Source organism: Drosophila pseudoobscura, chromosome X, assembly GCF_009870125.1.
Source record: "Drosophila pseudoobscura strain MV-25-SWS-2005 chromosome X, UCI_Dpse_MV25, whole genome shotgun sequence".
Lineage (NCBI taxonomy): Eukaryota > Metazoa > Arthropoda > Insecta > Diptera > Drosophilidae > Drosophila > Drosophila pseudoobscura.
In genome coordinates this window covers 48,247,498-48,263,486 of record NC_046683.1, presented here as the reverse complement: position 1 = coordinate 48,263,486, position 15,989 = coordinate 48,247,498, and the positions used below count along the sequence as shown (strand labels likewise).

Genomic DNA, 15,989 nt, shown 5'->3' with positions numbered 1-15,989 from the left:
ACAGAACAAACCAGAGTCAGAGAGTAACAAATTCCAAAAAAAATGTCACATTGCGCACATGAAAAATGTCCTTGTGACAAGCGCCAACGCCAGGCGACGTTGTGGTTGTATTTCAGTGTCTACGAGTGTGTAGGTACATATGTACTATACGAGTATGTAAGTGTGCGTGTGTGTTTGTGTGTGTGTGTGCTGGCTTTGCCTCGGCAAGGTCATGAGTAAATACGTTTGGAGCATGCTGTTTTTGCCGTTTATTTTATAACAAAGCCAAGGCAGCAACAAAAGCAACAAGATAAAATAAATAAAATACAAAAAAAGAACTGATAGATAAAAGTGGGAGGGTTGGAAGTGGGGGCGGGGGCTTGGGGGCTGGGAGGAAAATAGCCACAGAGAAATTTATTGTCATATATATATATAATATGGGAAAAAGCTGTCTCTGATGCTTCTTATTGATATTTATACAAAATACATTTCCCCCAACATTTCCTTTGTTTCTGCGTGTGTGTTGGTGTGTGTGTATGTATTCGTGTGTTCCTCATTTGTAATGGCGTCTGCTTGCCAATTTATTGTGGGTTAGAGAGAGGGTAGACGAGTGAGAGGGCAAAAGAAATGCAAATGTGTATCGGTAAATCAAAAAGGACATTATTGGCTGCTTGTTAGACCGTAAGCACAATTGCCCGCCATTACGTAGGTGCTTCTGCACTTGCTCTGTCTCTGTCTCTGTCTATGTCTGTGTCCTGCTTGTGTGTGTGTGTCCTGTTTGTGTTTGTGTTTGTGTGCTTGTGCCTGTGCTTGCCAATGGTCGACCGCTAAGTGCGCTTAAGCGTCAAACCAAATTGCCCGGCGCTTTTGTTCCTTCCTCGTCGGTTAGCTGAAAGTGCACTCTCTCTGCAGAGAACGCACACGAATACACCCACATTCACGCCATTCATGAGTATTTGAGTACTCGAAACTTATTGGCAATTCACACTCGATTAATTGAGTGGATTTTGGTTTTCTGCAACTGCAACTGCAACTTTTTCTGACTGATTGCCCGCCAAGTGGCACATCAAAATTTTGCAAAAGCTTTTAGTTTGTTAATTTGTTGGTTCATTGGATGGGCAGGACTGTAGCCAGGGCTGTCCTTGTTCATAGAATTATTAAGAGTATTCACTCATCCATTGAGCAGATCATTTATGTGGAAGGCAGTGGAGTCTTGGTTACGTTATGGCAAACATCATTACCTACAATAATGTATAATGTTTGCCCCAAAAAGGGTATTTTCTATGAAGGGTATTTTCATGGTCGACTAAACCCCTGGCAACTCATCGATTTACTCTAATTGTCCGCTGGTCTCTGAGGCAAGTACTCAAATGAAACGAAAAGGTAAATCTCTCTCGTTTATCACTGTTCAGTGATAGCTGCACATGCAGTGCTCTTAGACGATAGTACTCGTTTATTTCACTTGGCATATCGCCTAGCAAATTTCCCATGTTATCCGCTAAATCCGCAAGTTCTCCCGGCCAGGGTCCGTGCGTGGCCGATGCCAGGCCATGGCTGCCAAAGTGTGAGCACGGCAATTTTCAACTATTTATGAGAGGGGGGCCTGTCCCCCTGTCCCTGGGGCAGAGGCAGAAACAGTAGGGGGTGGCCATGAGGGGTGGGGGGTGGACCAACCTGTTTTTGTTTTGCCAACCAAAGTTGGCCCATAAATAATGAAGCACGGGGCATAAGTTCCCATTGATTTCGCAGAGTGTGTGAATGCGAGTGTTTGTCAGTCAGGAAAGGGAAAGCTGTGTGTGTGTGCGTGTGTGTGGGGGCGTGTGTGGGGGGGCGTGTGTGTGGTGGCAGGCGCCACATATGACTCTGGAGATTAAGCTTTTGTTTGCGCTGAATGGAAAACGGCTCAGTCTGCGGCTGCGGCTTAGCGGGCGAGCGCTGCGTAGGCAAACAAAAGTTATGCGAGGCGAGGGCGTTGGATCTCGTTGGGTTGCTGCTTGAAGGAGCGCCAACGATGGAGGGGGGGAGTGTTTAACCCAATTCTGGTTGAGTACCCCTTGCCCCAGGCTGGGGTCTGAGTTATCTGGGGGCTCGAAGTCTTAGTTGTAGATCATCCATCATTCGATTACTACTTGATATACTCAAATGTGCCCCCGTGTTGTCTCCTTGCAGCTCCAGCAGTGTAATGCGCCTTGGGGGAAGTGGCATACCATACGACGGCGACCCCCTGACAATGAGCGCAGCTGGCAACGATTATGCCGAACTATGCGATCTTGGACCCTCACGTTGGAGTGCACGAGCCTACGGATACCATGGCGGAGCAGCGTCGGGACTTGGCCTTGGCGGCCCCAGTGGCGGGGGCGGCGGCGGCATCGGCGGACTGGCCGGGCTCATTTCGGGCGCCACCCAATCATCATCCAGCGTGCCGACTGGCGGCTCGCAAGGACTCAGTGCCCACCATATGCGGAGCAGTGCGGGTGCTCCTAGCAGCTACGAGGCCGAGGACATCGGCTTGGCCTTCGGCATGATCAGTCCACCGCCCGGCAGCGGCGGCCCCTACGGGGGCTCGGGGGCAACGGGCATGGGCGGCGGGTCGCGTGTGGGGAATAGCACGAGCTCGCTGCGCGCCGGTGGCGGAGCTGTGGGCGGAGGCCGCTCGGGGCTCTACTACTCCCCGCCCGGCACCTCGTACACAATCGTGGAGCGACCCCACTCGCCCCACTACTACTTCAACTCGGCGGGGGTGCCCACCAAGGGGGGCTCGCTGCCGGGACGCGGCTCCGCGTACCTCAGCTCCTCACCCGCCAGCCACATGGCCGCCGGCACGGCGGGCACCCTGCCCACCTCGACGGCGGCCAGCGGGCGGTCGGCCATGGGCAACGGCAACAAGAAGCGCCCCATATCGCCGGAGCAGGTGCTCCGCATGTTCGGCGCCACCCAGTCGTCTTCAGTTCCTACGAGTAGCTATCACTACAGCAATGGCGGCACACGCGATCGCACCGGACGACGCAGTCCGGCCAGCAGTCCGCCCTCGACGACGCATCAGGTGGGTGCCCGGCACCATCCGGCACCAGTTTCCTGCAAGGACTATATTTACTCCCTTTTGCTCCTCCTTAATTGCAGATCTATCGGGATCGTGAGCGGGAAAGAGATCGCAGTGTTCCGAACATCCACGAACTAACGACGCGAACCGTTTCCATGTCTCGGGATCAGCAGATCGATCATGGCTTCGGTATCTGTGTCAAAGGAGGCAAAGACTCAGGTATGCCCCCCCCCGCCCTGCTCAAGATAGATGGCATTCCTCTGCACTCTATCGCCCGTTCAATGACAGATTGAGAGCCACGCCCAGTTCAGGCCTCTTGCTGTTTGATTTGATGTCACGCCCAGTGGGTTTAGGCCCTACCCCTCCTCCTCCTCCCCTAAGTCTCTCTGTCTCTGGTTTAGCTTGAGGAACCACTTTCGTGCAATTTAGTTTTCAATTTCGTTTTATATTGTCGGTTATTCGGTTCTCCGTTTCTCCGTTCCTCCGTTTCTCCAGCTATCCATCCGCCGTGTGGGTTTTGTTTGTGTTCGACAAACCGCCAGAAGCTTTGACATTTTCCAAGTGCATTTTTGCACCTGACTACCTTTTCGGCTAACCAGCTCTTCCTGCCTCCACGTCAGGCACATCAGCCACACATCCGCAGTACCCCTGACCCTTGCCCCTGTCCCTGTCCCTGCCCCCCTACCTGTCCCCTTGGACTGCCCTCCTTCACCGCCAAAGACTGCGCCTCTTTCATTCCCATTTCCTGCTGTGGGTAGAATTTATTTTTAGTTTGCAATATGCGGACGGGGCTTTAAAATCGATAAAAATCTATTTAAGTTGCCCCCGTATGCAGGCAGGCTCCTCCTCGTCCATTGCTTCTGTTTCCCTATCTCTTTCTGGCATTGTGGCACACACACACACACACAGCCACATGCACATGTGCTTTATAAATTAAACATAAAATGGCTGCCGCACTCCATCCTCAAACCACTTCCAGGCAACTTGGCAGAGCTTAATGAAAAACCAAGGAAGGAATGGGGGGATGGTGGATTTTTGTTAAAAATTCAATGTCTGAGCTAATTGATTCCCTTCCTTTTGTTGTTTTTGTGTGCCTCCAGGCTTGGGCGTCTACATCTCACGCATCGAGGAGAATTCGGTGGCCGAGCGCGCCGGACTGCGACCCGGTGATACAATCCTAGAGGTGAACGGCACCCCATTCACCTCAATCAATCACGAGGAGGCGCTGAAGGTGAGCATCCATCGAAATAGCCCACAAACAAGCCTATATATTTACATCTCTTTTTCTATATTTATAAAAAAACGTACCCATATATTTTGTAGTAGCTAATGTTCTCTATTCTTAGACAAAAATCGATTAGAGCATGCAGAAAATTACTAAGTAGTCGAAGAACTCTCCACCTCTCAAAGTAGATACATTATGGACACTGTATGGAATGATGTCCTCATTGCTCACTGCTCCCTGCTCCCAGCTCACTGCTCACTGCTATGCTATGCTCCATGCTCCATGCCCATCCTGCGCCACTGACAGCAATGTCAAACTCATCTCCTTTCAAAAATATCAAATTTTATTGTACACTTTATTGATTTTTAATGCGATTTTCTTGAATAGAGCCCCTAGACCGGGCCGCTTCGGCTCTCTCAATCGTTGTCCCCCTTAATAGTTGCCCCTAATAGGGTCCCATCCATCAGGCTTTTATATGCATATATGTATACATATATAGAAAACAAGTAGACTGTATTCAGTAGGCCAACATCTTTGTCTTTTATGGCCAACACTCGGCAGAACTTGGCAACGAAAAGCAGAAGGGCTGCCTTTGACTTTGCCTCTGCCTTCCCCTCCGCAGCTGTCCAACAACGAAAGTCAATTTATTGTGGGATATTTTATGTGACACGTTCTGATAGTCAATATAATTCCTCATATATGGATACGACAAACTAGATTGCTGAAAAGAGGGAGAGCCACTGCCACTGCCACTGGCACTGGCCCAGAGACATGTTGTGCCATTTCTCACGCTCTTCTACCAATTTAAACTTTAACCATTTTCGATAAAACTTGCTTTTGAAACATATATGTATGTATATACACCTACACATATGTGTCTGTGTATGGCTATGGATAAGGATATGGTGTGGGTGGCCCACCCCCTTTGCGGCCCGTTCTATCATTTCGATCAATTTCTGTCTGCTCTAAACGATTTTTACCGTAGTTTTTCTTATGCAAATACATACAATAAATATACATATATACATACGTATACTACCCTTGTGCACTTGATACTTTTTGTATGAATAATTACTAAAACATTTGAGAAACGAAAAAGTATTAAAACCAATAACACACTAATACAAATATACACTGAGAAAAAATTGGCAATAGATTAGTCGCATTTTGTATCTGAATCGTTTGTGTATATATCATTGCTTTTGGATTTACTTTATTTCATTCGAAATATATCATTTCTGTTCATCTTCTGTTGACCGGAAAGGACCACGGAAGGACTCTGAGTAGATGATAGCTGGGTATCGATAGACCATTATTATTCAGCAGCTAGGAAAAGTCCCTGTGAAGAGTCCGAAAAATAAACCGCAAGAGCCGCAAGCTGCTGGAAGGGGGACCAGGGGGGTCCCTGGGGGCGACACCTGGGAGGATTCACAGGACGACGACGACGACGACCCGTTTGCACGCAGCACAGAGCAGCACCCTTGGACCCACACAATTTTGCACACTCTCACATTAGTTTCGTTTTTATTTTTGGTCAGAAACAATTAAAATAATGACAGCAGCAGCGGCAGCAGCAGCAGCAGCCATGAAACCACAAAAACCAACAGCCAACAGCCAACAGGCAGCAGCAAAGCGGGCGGGGGACTAGGGCCAAGCTACGGGACACGCCTACAATTTAAGTTAATTAATAATTTCGGAATTTGTTCGTAAGGAATTTTAGTTTTCAAATTTTTGCAAAGTAATTTTTGTAATCAAATTATTTTTGTTTGGGTTTTTGGTTTGTTGTTTGATTTAATTTTGTACTTTTTGCTCCCGTTTCTCTTTTTGCTCCTTTGCTCCTTTACTCCTTTACTCTTTTACTCTGTCTCTCTTCTTGTTGGTTCGTTCGTTTTCTGCTCGCATCTGTCCTCTCTTTTGTGTCTCTTCTATTGCCACATTTTTTCTTAACGCAGAGATGTGTGCAGATATTGAAATCGTCACGTCAAATCAGTATGACGGTGAGAGCCCCGCCCACGCTGAACTCGACGGCGCCGCTCCATGGATTCGGACCACCCTCCCGCGACCCCATGTACGCGTCGATGGCACCACCCCTGCATCCACAGAATCAAGCGGCGGCGGCCTCGGGACAGGGCCTGCCCTTCCGGCAGACCTGCTCCTGGATGGATCGGCACGGCAGGCCCGCCTCGCCGCCCATGGAGTACGGGGGCCGACGGAGCGACCGGCGCGATCGGTAGGTCCCGACTGCTGGGCAGGGCCCGCGAAGAAGAACCACCTGTAACCGTATTTCACCCCCTCAGGATACGTCGCGTGGAGCTGCTCATAGAGCCGGGACAGTCCCTGGGCCTGATGATACGCGGCGGCGTGGAGTACGGCCTGGGGATCTTTGTCACCGGCGTCGACAAGGACAGTGTGGCCGATCGGTGTGGTCTGATGATCGGCGACGAGATCCTCGAGGTCAACGGCCAATCGTTTCTCGATGTGACGCACGACGAGGCCGTTGGTCAGTTGAAATACCACAAGCGCATGTCGCTGGTGATACGTGATGTGGGCAAAGTGCCGCATTCCTGTACCTCCATCGAGATGGAGCCCTGGGATGCCTACAGTCCAACAGGCACAAGGTAAGGATCCCCCGCTCGTCTCTCACGGGACGCTCCTAATTCTGATATATCCGAAATACCTAGGGCACGCCGAAAAGGTCAGATTGCGACCATGGTGGAGGAGAAGGCCCGCTCTCTGCTGCCCCGTCATCACTTTGCAAGCCTCTCCTACTATATTGCAGAGTATAGTGGGAAAGCAATGACCATAGATGCCTTTGTTGCCGTCTTACTAGAGATGTTAGATACGTACGAAAAGGTATGCTCTGGAAGGCTCTTCCATTTATTGCATTTATCTGATTGTTATACCCCTACCAGCACACGCTAGTGACGGAGATCCGAGAACTCGTGTTCCCCGAGGATCGCACGCGATACGATGAGCTCGTCTATCGCCGGGAACGCGATCCTTATAGCGTGGACAGGCATCGGGTGAGTGACCGCCACCATAGACCATAGACCGTAGACCTGCCTCTAACTTTGTTTTTAAACGCATGTGTTTAACGCCTCTTCCGTTTAATCTTTTATAGCGTAAGGGAGACCCCGCCCGTGATTTGCCGGTAAGCTTTTTAGAAGATTTATTCTACGACACAGACACAATATATACTTAGATCAGAGAGACTCCGTCCCGTCTCTCGCCTCACACCCACACGCCACACGCCACACACCACACACACACACACACACTGAGCATGTTCAGGCAAAAGTGTGCAGATCTAACAGATCTAACAGCCGTCTACTGTGTACTGTCTACCACTATATACATATATATTAAGTAGACATATGTCTACTCTCTCCAACGAGATGTTGTTATTATTTAGTAAATCTTTCTCTTGTTGTTGTCGTTGTTGATTGTTGATTGTTGTATGTTTGTAACTTTTACTTTAACTTTAAACGATTTATCTGTAGACTAAATACATAAATAACACTGGACAAAACCAAAACCAAAACGAAACTTGTAGTTTAATTAATGAACGAGAGATCCGTTATCCACTTAATAGCTGTGTTTAGCCCGAAACTAAACTAGCCCTTGAAACTCGAAACAAAAACCTGTTAATGCTTAATTTCATTTAATTTCCACAAAAAGCTGCATGTTATTATCTTACTCGTACTCGTACTCCTCTTTCTTTCCGGTTCAGTTGTGACAGTTTTCTTTCAAAAACTTCTTATTCGCTTACCTCTCTGATTCGGCCCCTTGCTAAAAACACACACGAAAACAATCAGAACAGAAATGAAACGAAAACGAATGTCAATTTTTACAAGAAAACCACGCCTCTAGGTATAGGTACAAGTACAGTTGCCTCCAAAACAGGGTATCATTCCTTAGATGTAAATATCAACAAAAAATTGGATCGAGGCAAAGCAATTTCCACAGCAAAACAAATTGCCTTTGGGGGTATGTGGATGTGCTCCACTCGTTATCTATAGTTCTATAAGCATTAAAAATAATACTGTAAAATAACAAACAACAAAATATTCTATGTAATCCCACAAGAAAAATGCACCTGACAGAACACCTAAACAGTCGAACAGATGAAGCACCCCACATATCAATATAAATATAAATATAAATATACTATATATTCTATATGGCTAAATATCAAGAGAAGCACTCCCACTCTCTCTTCCTCTCTCTCTCTCTCTCTCTGTCGCTCTAAGACACTCTCTCGATCTGTCTCTATCTCTGAATATCCTCAGTAGAACAGAACTCAACAAAAGCTTTGTACTAGAACCCTGCTTCACTCACAACTCCACCACTCCACTCCTCACTCTCCACTCACTCACTCAATCTATCGAATCTGTCAAATCTATCAAATCTGTCACTGTCTCTGTCACTGCCTCTCCTCACTGTGTCACTCGCTCTCTGAAATCGTATGCAAAACACCAAATCGTTCGTTTCGTTCCATTCCGTTCCATTACGTTCGTTCCGTTCCGTTCCCCCAACAGGTAACAGCTGACGATTTGGAGATTATAGCCGCCACCGGACGTAGTCCCTCATCGGACTCGGGACTGGGCATGACCGTAACGGATATACACAAACGGTACCTTGAAAATAACTCCAGTCTGACCATTCCACTTGTCCTCCATCGCCACCTCGCCACCTCCCCACTCCCTACCCACTCCCCCCACCCACTACCCCACACTACAGCCCCATCAGTAACTGTTAACTGACATATCGTATATTATATATGATGTATATATGTATATGTATATGTGTATATGAATTAGACCCGCAATCCAGTTGCCATATCGGCCCATGTCGGCGGGACCAATACTGCATCGCGCACAGCCAGCATCACATTATCAGACAGCAAGTAACCAATCTTCATCATCATTATCGCCACCACCACCACCCCAACAACAACAACAACAACAACAACAGCAACAACAACAGCAACAACAGCAGCTAAAGCATCAGAAACAGCAACAGCATCAGCAACAGCAACATTATCCACCTCATCATGCCTCATTGCGTCATCTGGGTGGCATCAACATCAACAGCATCAGCAGCGGCAACGTGGGATCTGTGCCTGTGCGTCATCATCATCCTCACGAACAGTTGGGACCAAATCAGTTGCAATTCAAGCAAACCAAAGACAATCAGCAACAGGTCAGGAATGAAGCGTGCGAACGTGAACCCAAACAAAAAGTGTAGCAAACCAAGCCAAAAACCTACATACTCGTACAATAGCTAGCCCTCCCCCACTCACTCACTCACTCACTCACTCACTCTTCGATTACTTTCACTATTGTGGGAAACTCTGTGCTTTCTACTAGAAGTTTCCCACCGACAAAAATTCTTTGTGCAAAAATTTTCGAGCATAAAAGTCTTTCGAACCATTTCTATAAGTATTTATGAAAATATTCTGTAGTTTTCTTCAGAACTTGTCTCCCTTATTGTTTATTTAATTTTTGTCTAATACTTTCCCTAAGCTCGATTCCCATTATATGTGTGTAACCATCTAATGCAGCTACAAAATTCGAATACCCCCCAAATGGGGTATGCAAAATTGACATTCGGGCCCAAAAGATCGGCGCGTTTTTAAGGGTTTCAGTTCTCTTTCTCTTCTGTCTGTCTGTTTAATCTGTTTAATCTGTTCTATTTATCCTTCTGTGTATTGTGTGTCTTTGTGTGTCCCGTCTGGTGTATCTTTTTTTGGTTGTTTTTTTCATACTCTGTTTAATGTGGTTTATGTTGAAGCGTTCTCTGTTTCCGGCTATGTTTCTCTTCCTTTCTTAAATGTTGTCCAATTGGCTGTTAATTGTTGTAAAAGTACTCTACTCTAAAGTATAATCTTGAGTCACCAAAACAAACAAACAAAAAAAAAGCATACCAGAAGCTGAAAAATATTTTTGTAAATTCTTTCGTCCCGGCTAGGAATACGGCTGTGATGAGCATAGAACTAGAGCTCGCCGTGGAAGCGAAACCCTATTACCGGAATACGAACAAGATACGGTGAGTAAGCGAAGCGATTGGAGCGTATTCTGTAGGGATCCAGAGAACTGCAAAAGATTTAAGTAGATCGCTAAAGGTCATCGCATTCTGGTGATCATCAAGGGAGGGATGTAGCTTCCTGAGATTTCATTCATCTTCCAGGTCATATCTATCCTCAAGACATCTCTCATACTTTGGATGGTTGTCTCAACTTCATTCCATAATGAAACACACCATTGTATCAGCACACCTCCCTATGCTACCTTATCTTATACAATCTATACAATCTATCCAATATACTCGTACTCGTACTCTTGCCGCAACCCAGACATTTAAGACACCCTCAAGCCAAACTCTACAACTTTTTGTATACTTTATTCTTTGCATCTATATTGTATATTTATGGTATCTAAAACTAACTAAACACTAAACTGAATCACTAAATTATGCAATTATAAGTATGTATGTATCGTATATATAGCAAAAAAAATATATATATATGTATGTAGCATGTGCATATAGCCAATAAGTGTAAGCAATTCGATGCCAGGTCAAACAGACCGCAGACCGCTCCCTGCCGCTACTCCTCCTCCGCCTCCGCCTCCGCCTACTTCTCCTCCTCAGATCTTGTCGTGCATGGAGGCCTCCTCGACGGACCATGCTCCTCCACCGCCTCCGCCTCCTCCTCCACCGGCCACCATGGGCAGATGGTAATCACGCGGCGGCGTAAAGGGTCGCACAAAGTGTCGCCACGGTCGCTGATGATGATGGGGGGGCGTGGGCGTGTTGGAGGTGGTGCTGGAGCTTGTCGATGTGCCGACTGCCACCGCATGTTGGTGTTGCTGGTGGCAACTGTTGGGCTCGAATTTCGGGCGTGGTATGCGCAATTGTTTGATCTCCGTCAGATAGGTCTCCATGTTGGCCCTTCCTTCCTCTTCGGGTGCCTCGTCTGCTGTCGTGTCCTGTCCTGTCCGGTCCTGTCCGCCTGTTGGGGTTTGATTTGTTTAAATGATTTGTTGTTGTTTAACCAAGTTGCAATCAATGTGGAAGTGGACTCTGTTTGAGTGTTTTGTTTGCCAATGCCAGTCGGCTGGAAAACTCAGTCTAATGACCAGCTAGAGGTAGAGGGGGGGTGGCGAAAAGCGTTTAGCAAAGAGAAGGAATCCATGCGATTATGGGCTGAGGGCTAAGCTTGGGGAAATCCTTCAGTGAACTTTCGGCTTGGGAGTGCATACAATATTCGGAAGTTTACAGTAGAAATTACACTCAAGAAGAGAGCGAACTCCTAGCCACCTAAGACTCATGCGATTAGCAAGTACTCTTTCGAAGGAACTTGCTGTTGAGTGCAGATTTGAGGCCACACTTAAATACTACCTAAAAGAGTCCTGGTTGAAGCCCCAGGATCCAGCTCCCAGCTCCCAGATCCCAGATCCCAGCCCTTTCAAAGTTCTAATGAATGGTTCCCCCCCTTTGAGCGAACTTCCTCGAGTGGTGTTTGTTTCGTCAGCGCCGCTCCTTCAGCTGCTGCTGCTCCTCCTCTGCAGCTTGTTGAGTGCAGCAAAAGTGAAAGCACACTTACCACAACCCCTCCCCATTTTCACAGTGCCCGCCACACTCACCACGCCACACCCCACTCCACGCTGCTTAAGATGTGTGCGTGTGTGTGTGCGTGTGTGTGTGCGTGTGTGTTGGCTAGAAGACAAGAAAATTGCAATAATTTCCGCAAAAGGCGTTCAACCGTATCACATGCATCGTCAAGTTCAGGGCAGGATTTTCATTTGGCTTGGCTTGAAATTGATTCGGACTGCAGCAGAAAAAGGGGAAATGGGGGAAACAGGCAAAGAAGGGGCCAAATGAGGAGCTAAACTGCTGGCGATCCGCTTGCTTAGCCCTGTTTACACAGCTGACACCATTTGGGCCCGGCTTGACCAAAGCCGATGAACGATGGCCGATGAACGGGCCCAGACACGGACCGGCGGACAGGCAGCATCGAGTAACCAGTTTGATTTCAACTACAACTGACAAACAACTTTTTGTTGTAGCTGTTTACTGTGTCTTGTGTTTGTCTCTTGGTCTGGTCTGGCTTATGGGACACTCACTTTGCATACCCTTGCTTGGGGGCAGGGTACTACGATTTCTGATCAGATGAATCCCCACAAGATCGCAATATCATATAGCTTCTTTAGAGGTTATCGGTCAAGGATAGAGAGTTCTCCATGTATAGATATCGAAGCCAGCTGCCGTAGGTTCTGTCCATCTTCAAAGGGTATCCACCAGCTTCGGTCCACGCAACAAGATTTTCTTTCTTGTTTCGAAATTACAGAGTAAGTTGGGGGCAAAGAAAGAGAGACAGGGAGAGAGACAGGGAGAGAGAGAGGCAGGGAGAGCAGACGAGACCAAAAACTCAAAGTGGGTCATTAGAGAAATGTACTAAATAAGGTACAAAACTTTGTCAAGAGCAAACATAAATGGAAAGTAAATTGTTGCCACCAGAAAGGGATGGAGATAGAGAGAGAGAGAGGGGGGCAGGCAGAGGGGGAGATAGAAAAAGTTGTTTATAATGTAAATAAAGCATTTGGATGCGTAGCAAAGAAACGAAAGACAAACCGAAATCCGGTCGGTCCACAAATTCAATGAGTGTAAAATGTAATTATGAGATGGAGATTGAAGACTCGCCGATGGAAGACTTGTTTGTTGTTAGACTTTACCTCCCTCCCCCCTCCGATACCATCGATAGGGAGAGCCCTAATTGTGGCTAAAGAGCACAGCAGAGGGGCCTGTTCTTTAAAGTTGGTTAACCGTTATGACGAACACGCTTTGGCTTGTCATCTCTTGACATCATTAATTATCTGCAACCTGTGATCTGTGATCTGTGATGGGGGGCCCCAGTGGGGGTCTCTCACTCCAGAGTCTAGACGGAAGAAGTTTTGGGTTTTGGGCAGCAACAGAATCACCCATGGAACGACAAAGTCCAAAGCCTTTTATGGGAAAGTATCGCATGGATATCGTATTTATTTGTTATTGAAATTAATTTACGCAAAAAATGATTGATTGATTGATTGATGGATATTTGCACTGTGTGTGTGTGTTGCGGGTTCGAGTTTCTGCCCCATTCGCTGTGTTTTTCTGATGACAATTTGTAAATGTAAAATGTTGATGGGAATTTCATTGATTTTGTATTTAATTTGTTCGACCTTGTAGTGGCATTAATGAAATCCCGCTTTTGGGATCGAAATACATTGGGCAACGAGCGGCATCGATGTGGTGGACCAATCTGCAAATCTCCTCCCCTCACCGCTTGAATGCGTATCTAATGACAGAGTGTTGCCCCCGTGATCCCACCGCAATCCCCCAACTGCCACGCAACGAGGTCAATGGCATGTGCCATGAATGATGATTGCCAGCTTTTCGATTCAAGTTACACAAAATTCAACGATGGCTAGAGCCAGCCAGCAACGAGACAAAAAACTTGACTGCAAAACTTTGCAAAGTCATAAATTTGATTGATTTTGAAACGGTCGCCCGAGCAGCTTACAGCAAAAAAAAAAAGAAAAAGAAAACTGATTGAAAAATTTGAGGAATTTCGAGGGGAACAAAATGGTACAAAGATGAAGTGCGTAGGGAAAAATACAGTTAAATGGGCTGACAGCAGACAATTGACTGGAAGTTTTCTTTTCTTTATTCTTCGGAAAATTCTCTTTCTTTCTTGTACTCGTTTCAGTCTTTTTGTTTGTGAAAGTTGTGCTTCCCGGTTTCAGAGTTCGAGTTTGGAGCTGGAGTCGCAGTTGGGGTTGGAGTTGGACTTGGAGTTGTTCCTTTTGGTTCTGGTGAAACTTTTTCCCTGGGTTCTGTGCTCGTCTGAACCTTTTTAAACTTTTCCAAAGTCAAACAAAAGGTGAGCATTTAATTTGTTCTCTAATTCACACTATTGTTGTGACTCTGACTGTAGCTCTGGCTATGGCTATGGCTCTGGCTGTGGCTTTGGCTCTGGCTGTGATGAAGTCAGATCTCTGAGATGTCGGTGCTGGCCGGGCTTTGTGTTGTGACAGTGTGTCTATGAATAATTTTGTTCACATTTCGGGCCAGCGCTCGTTGACCCACAAATAATAAGCTGACAGCTGACTGGCTGGACGAATATAATTGATCAATATGGCCAAGACTATGCCGATCAGATTGGATCTGATGAGAATTAGGTCAGGTTGGTTAATTGGAAGATGTTTGGGTTCAGGTTGTAAATATTTACGGAAATTTCAGTTCCATTTGATGTCTTTACAATGGCAATTACTTTTACGGCTTTCAATTCCCTTCATTGTCCATTAAAACTGTACTTTTATATAGTTTTCTTTCGAGCCTTCGGCTTTTCTTCCTTCCCGCTGGCTATCCAATGGCCAATGGCCTTTCTGGGTCGGAATGTTTAGCAACTATTCAGCTGCCCTGCCACTTAGAACCCCCCATTTCCGTCAGCAACTTAATTACGAAAAAGAAAGACAGATCAGACCAGACCGGGCCAGAACAGACCAGACCAGACAAAGAGAAGTCAGTCAGTCAGTCAACAAATCAACTGAAACTCGACTCCGGCTCCGACTCCGTCTCCGGCTCTTCTTGGGCAATTAAAAACATAAAACAGCAAGCAAGGAAATTAGCGCAGCCAAAAACAAAAACAAAAACAAAAACAACAAAAAGGTGAGAAACACAAGTTAATTGAATGCAAAATGCAAAGAAATAAAGCTGCCGACACATGTCCGACATGTGGGGCTCTGCAGCAATTGTTGTTGCCACAGTTCCAGTACCCCAAACAGACGGCCGATGATGATATAACCCATGGCAAGGCAGGGAAGCGGAGGACAGGGCACCGTATCGCATCGTATCGTATCTGAAGGGGGCAAATCAGGGACGACTTCTGCTGGCATTACTCGTATTTATGCAACAATTTGGCCGCAAACAGAGCGCGAAATGTAACGAAACGCGAGATTTGTCAACTTGTTTGTGTGTGTTCAATTGAAACCTCGTAATACGCACTTTGTCTGCTGGTTAGTTTCGGTCCGCTTTTCGATCTACTAAGCTCGGTATTCTTCTCTGGGCTCGAACCTCACGCTTGGAGCGACGACGCGCGACTGAAACTGCAGACTTTGCTGAAGGTAGAGCTGTGGCTGGAGCTGGAGCTGGAGCTGTGGCTGGAGTGGTTGCTGCTGCTGCTGCCAAAAGCCAGTCACAGCCACAGCCACAGCAGACAGCGACAAACGAAGCAGCGGCGGCATAGCTGCTCTATTTCAGACAGAGTTGTCCAGAGTTCGCGTTGGGTTTGCCTACGAAAAGGCAAAGGGTATTGGGATGTTGTAAGAATCCCACAACGGATACAGGGAATGGTCGAGTGAAGCCTAGTCTATGTTTTGGATCAGTATCTTTTCAGGTATATAAGTATCTAAGAGTAGGTATTCCTTGAACTTCAAAGAGTATCCACTGGTTGTCTTCAGGGAGAACTCCCATTTCATCTTGTGTTTTGTTTGGTTTTTTGTGGCGTTGGTTGGGTTTTGCTTTCTTTGATGTCGGTCGGGCCACTGAACGAGCGTTTTCCAAGTTAGTTTTTTTATGGCCTAGTAATGTAAGAAATTACCCACAGCGACGACAACAAAGCCACTTGATACACAAAGATTGCCAATATTTATGGCTAAAAATTATACTGTACTGCAATTATATCTAAGATTTACTAGCTGTGAA

General features: G+C 46.6%; 2 protein-coding genes across 11 annotated transcripts in view; one reads left to right on the top strand and one right to left on the bottom strand.

Moving 5' to 3' along the window:
- Positions 1-15,989, top strand: part of dysc (whirlin protein dyschronic) — a 30,922-nt gene that overhangs the window by 8,551 nt on the left and 6,382 nt on the right. For 4 of the 9 annotated variants that reach the window (XM_033382303.1, XM_033382301.1, XM_033382302.1 and 1 more), the window contains exons 2-12: positions 2,149-3,022; positions 3,100-3,238; positions 4,120-4,250; positions 6,197-6,474; positions 6,542-6,862; positions 6,926-7,097; positions 7,157-7,267; positions 7,366-7,395; positions 8,783-8,877; positions 9,065-9,446; positions 10,215-10,292. In XM_033382303.1, the coding sequence (XP_033238194.1) occupies positions 2,162-3,022; positions 3,100-3,238; positions 4,120-4,250; positions 6,197-6,474; positions 6,542-6,862; positions 6,926-7,097; positions 7,157-7,267; positions 7,366-7,395; positions 8,783-8,877; positions 9,065-9,446; positions 10,215-10,292 (2,598 nt within the window). In that variant the 5' untranslated portion in view covers positions 2,149-2,161. The remainder of the gene's footprint in view (positions 1-2,148; positions 3,023-3,099; positions 3,239-4,119; positions 4,251-6,196; positions 6,475-6,541; positions 6,863-6,925; positions 7,098-7,156; positions 7,268-7,365; positions 7,396-8,782; positions 8,878-9,064; positions 9,447-10,214; positions 10,293-15,989) is intronic. The other 5 variants (XM_033382307.1, XM_033382306.1, XM_033382305.1 and 2 more) reach the window with 2 other exon arrangements.
- LOC4813093 (uncharacterized) lies at positions 10,621-15,433 on the bottom strand. Of its 2 annotated transcripts, none has more exons than XM_001353568.4 (2): positions 15,291-15,433; positions 10,621-11,256 (listed from the first exon to the last, which is right to left on the bottom strand). In XM_001353568.4, the coding sequence occupies exon 2, from the start codon at positions 11,186-11,188 to the stop codon at positions 10,892-10,894; it is 297 nt and encodes a 98-aa protein (XP_001353604.2). In that variant the 5' UTR covers positions 11,189-11,256; positions 15,291-15,433; the 3' UTR covers positions 10,621-10,891. The 2 variants fall into 2 exon arrangements, with proteins under 2 accessions (XP_001353604.2, XP_033238200.1); XM_033382309.1 differs by having other exon boundaries at positions 10,621-11,240; positions 15,290-15,429.

What these genes read in the sequence shown, in the direction of transcription:
- LOC4813093 (XM_001353568.4), bottom strand. Translation starts at nt 11,188, where the DNA reads ATGGAGACCTATCTGACGGAGATCAAACAATTGCGCATACCACGCCCG.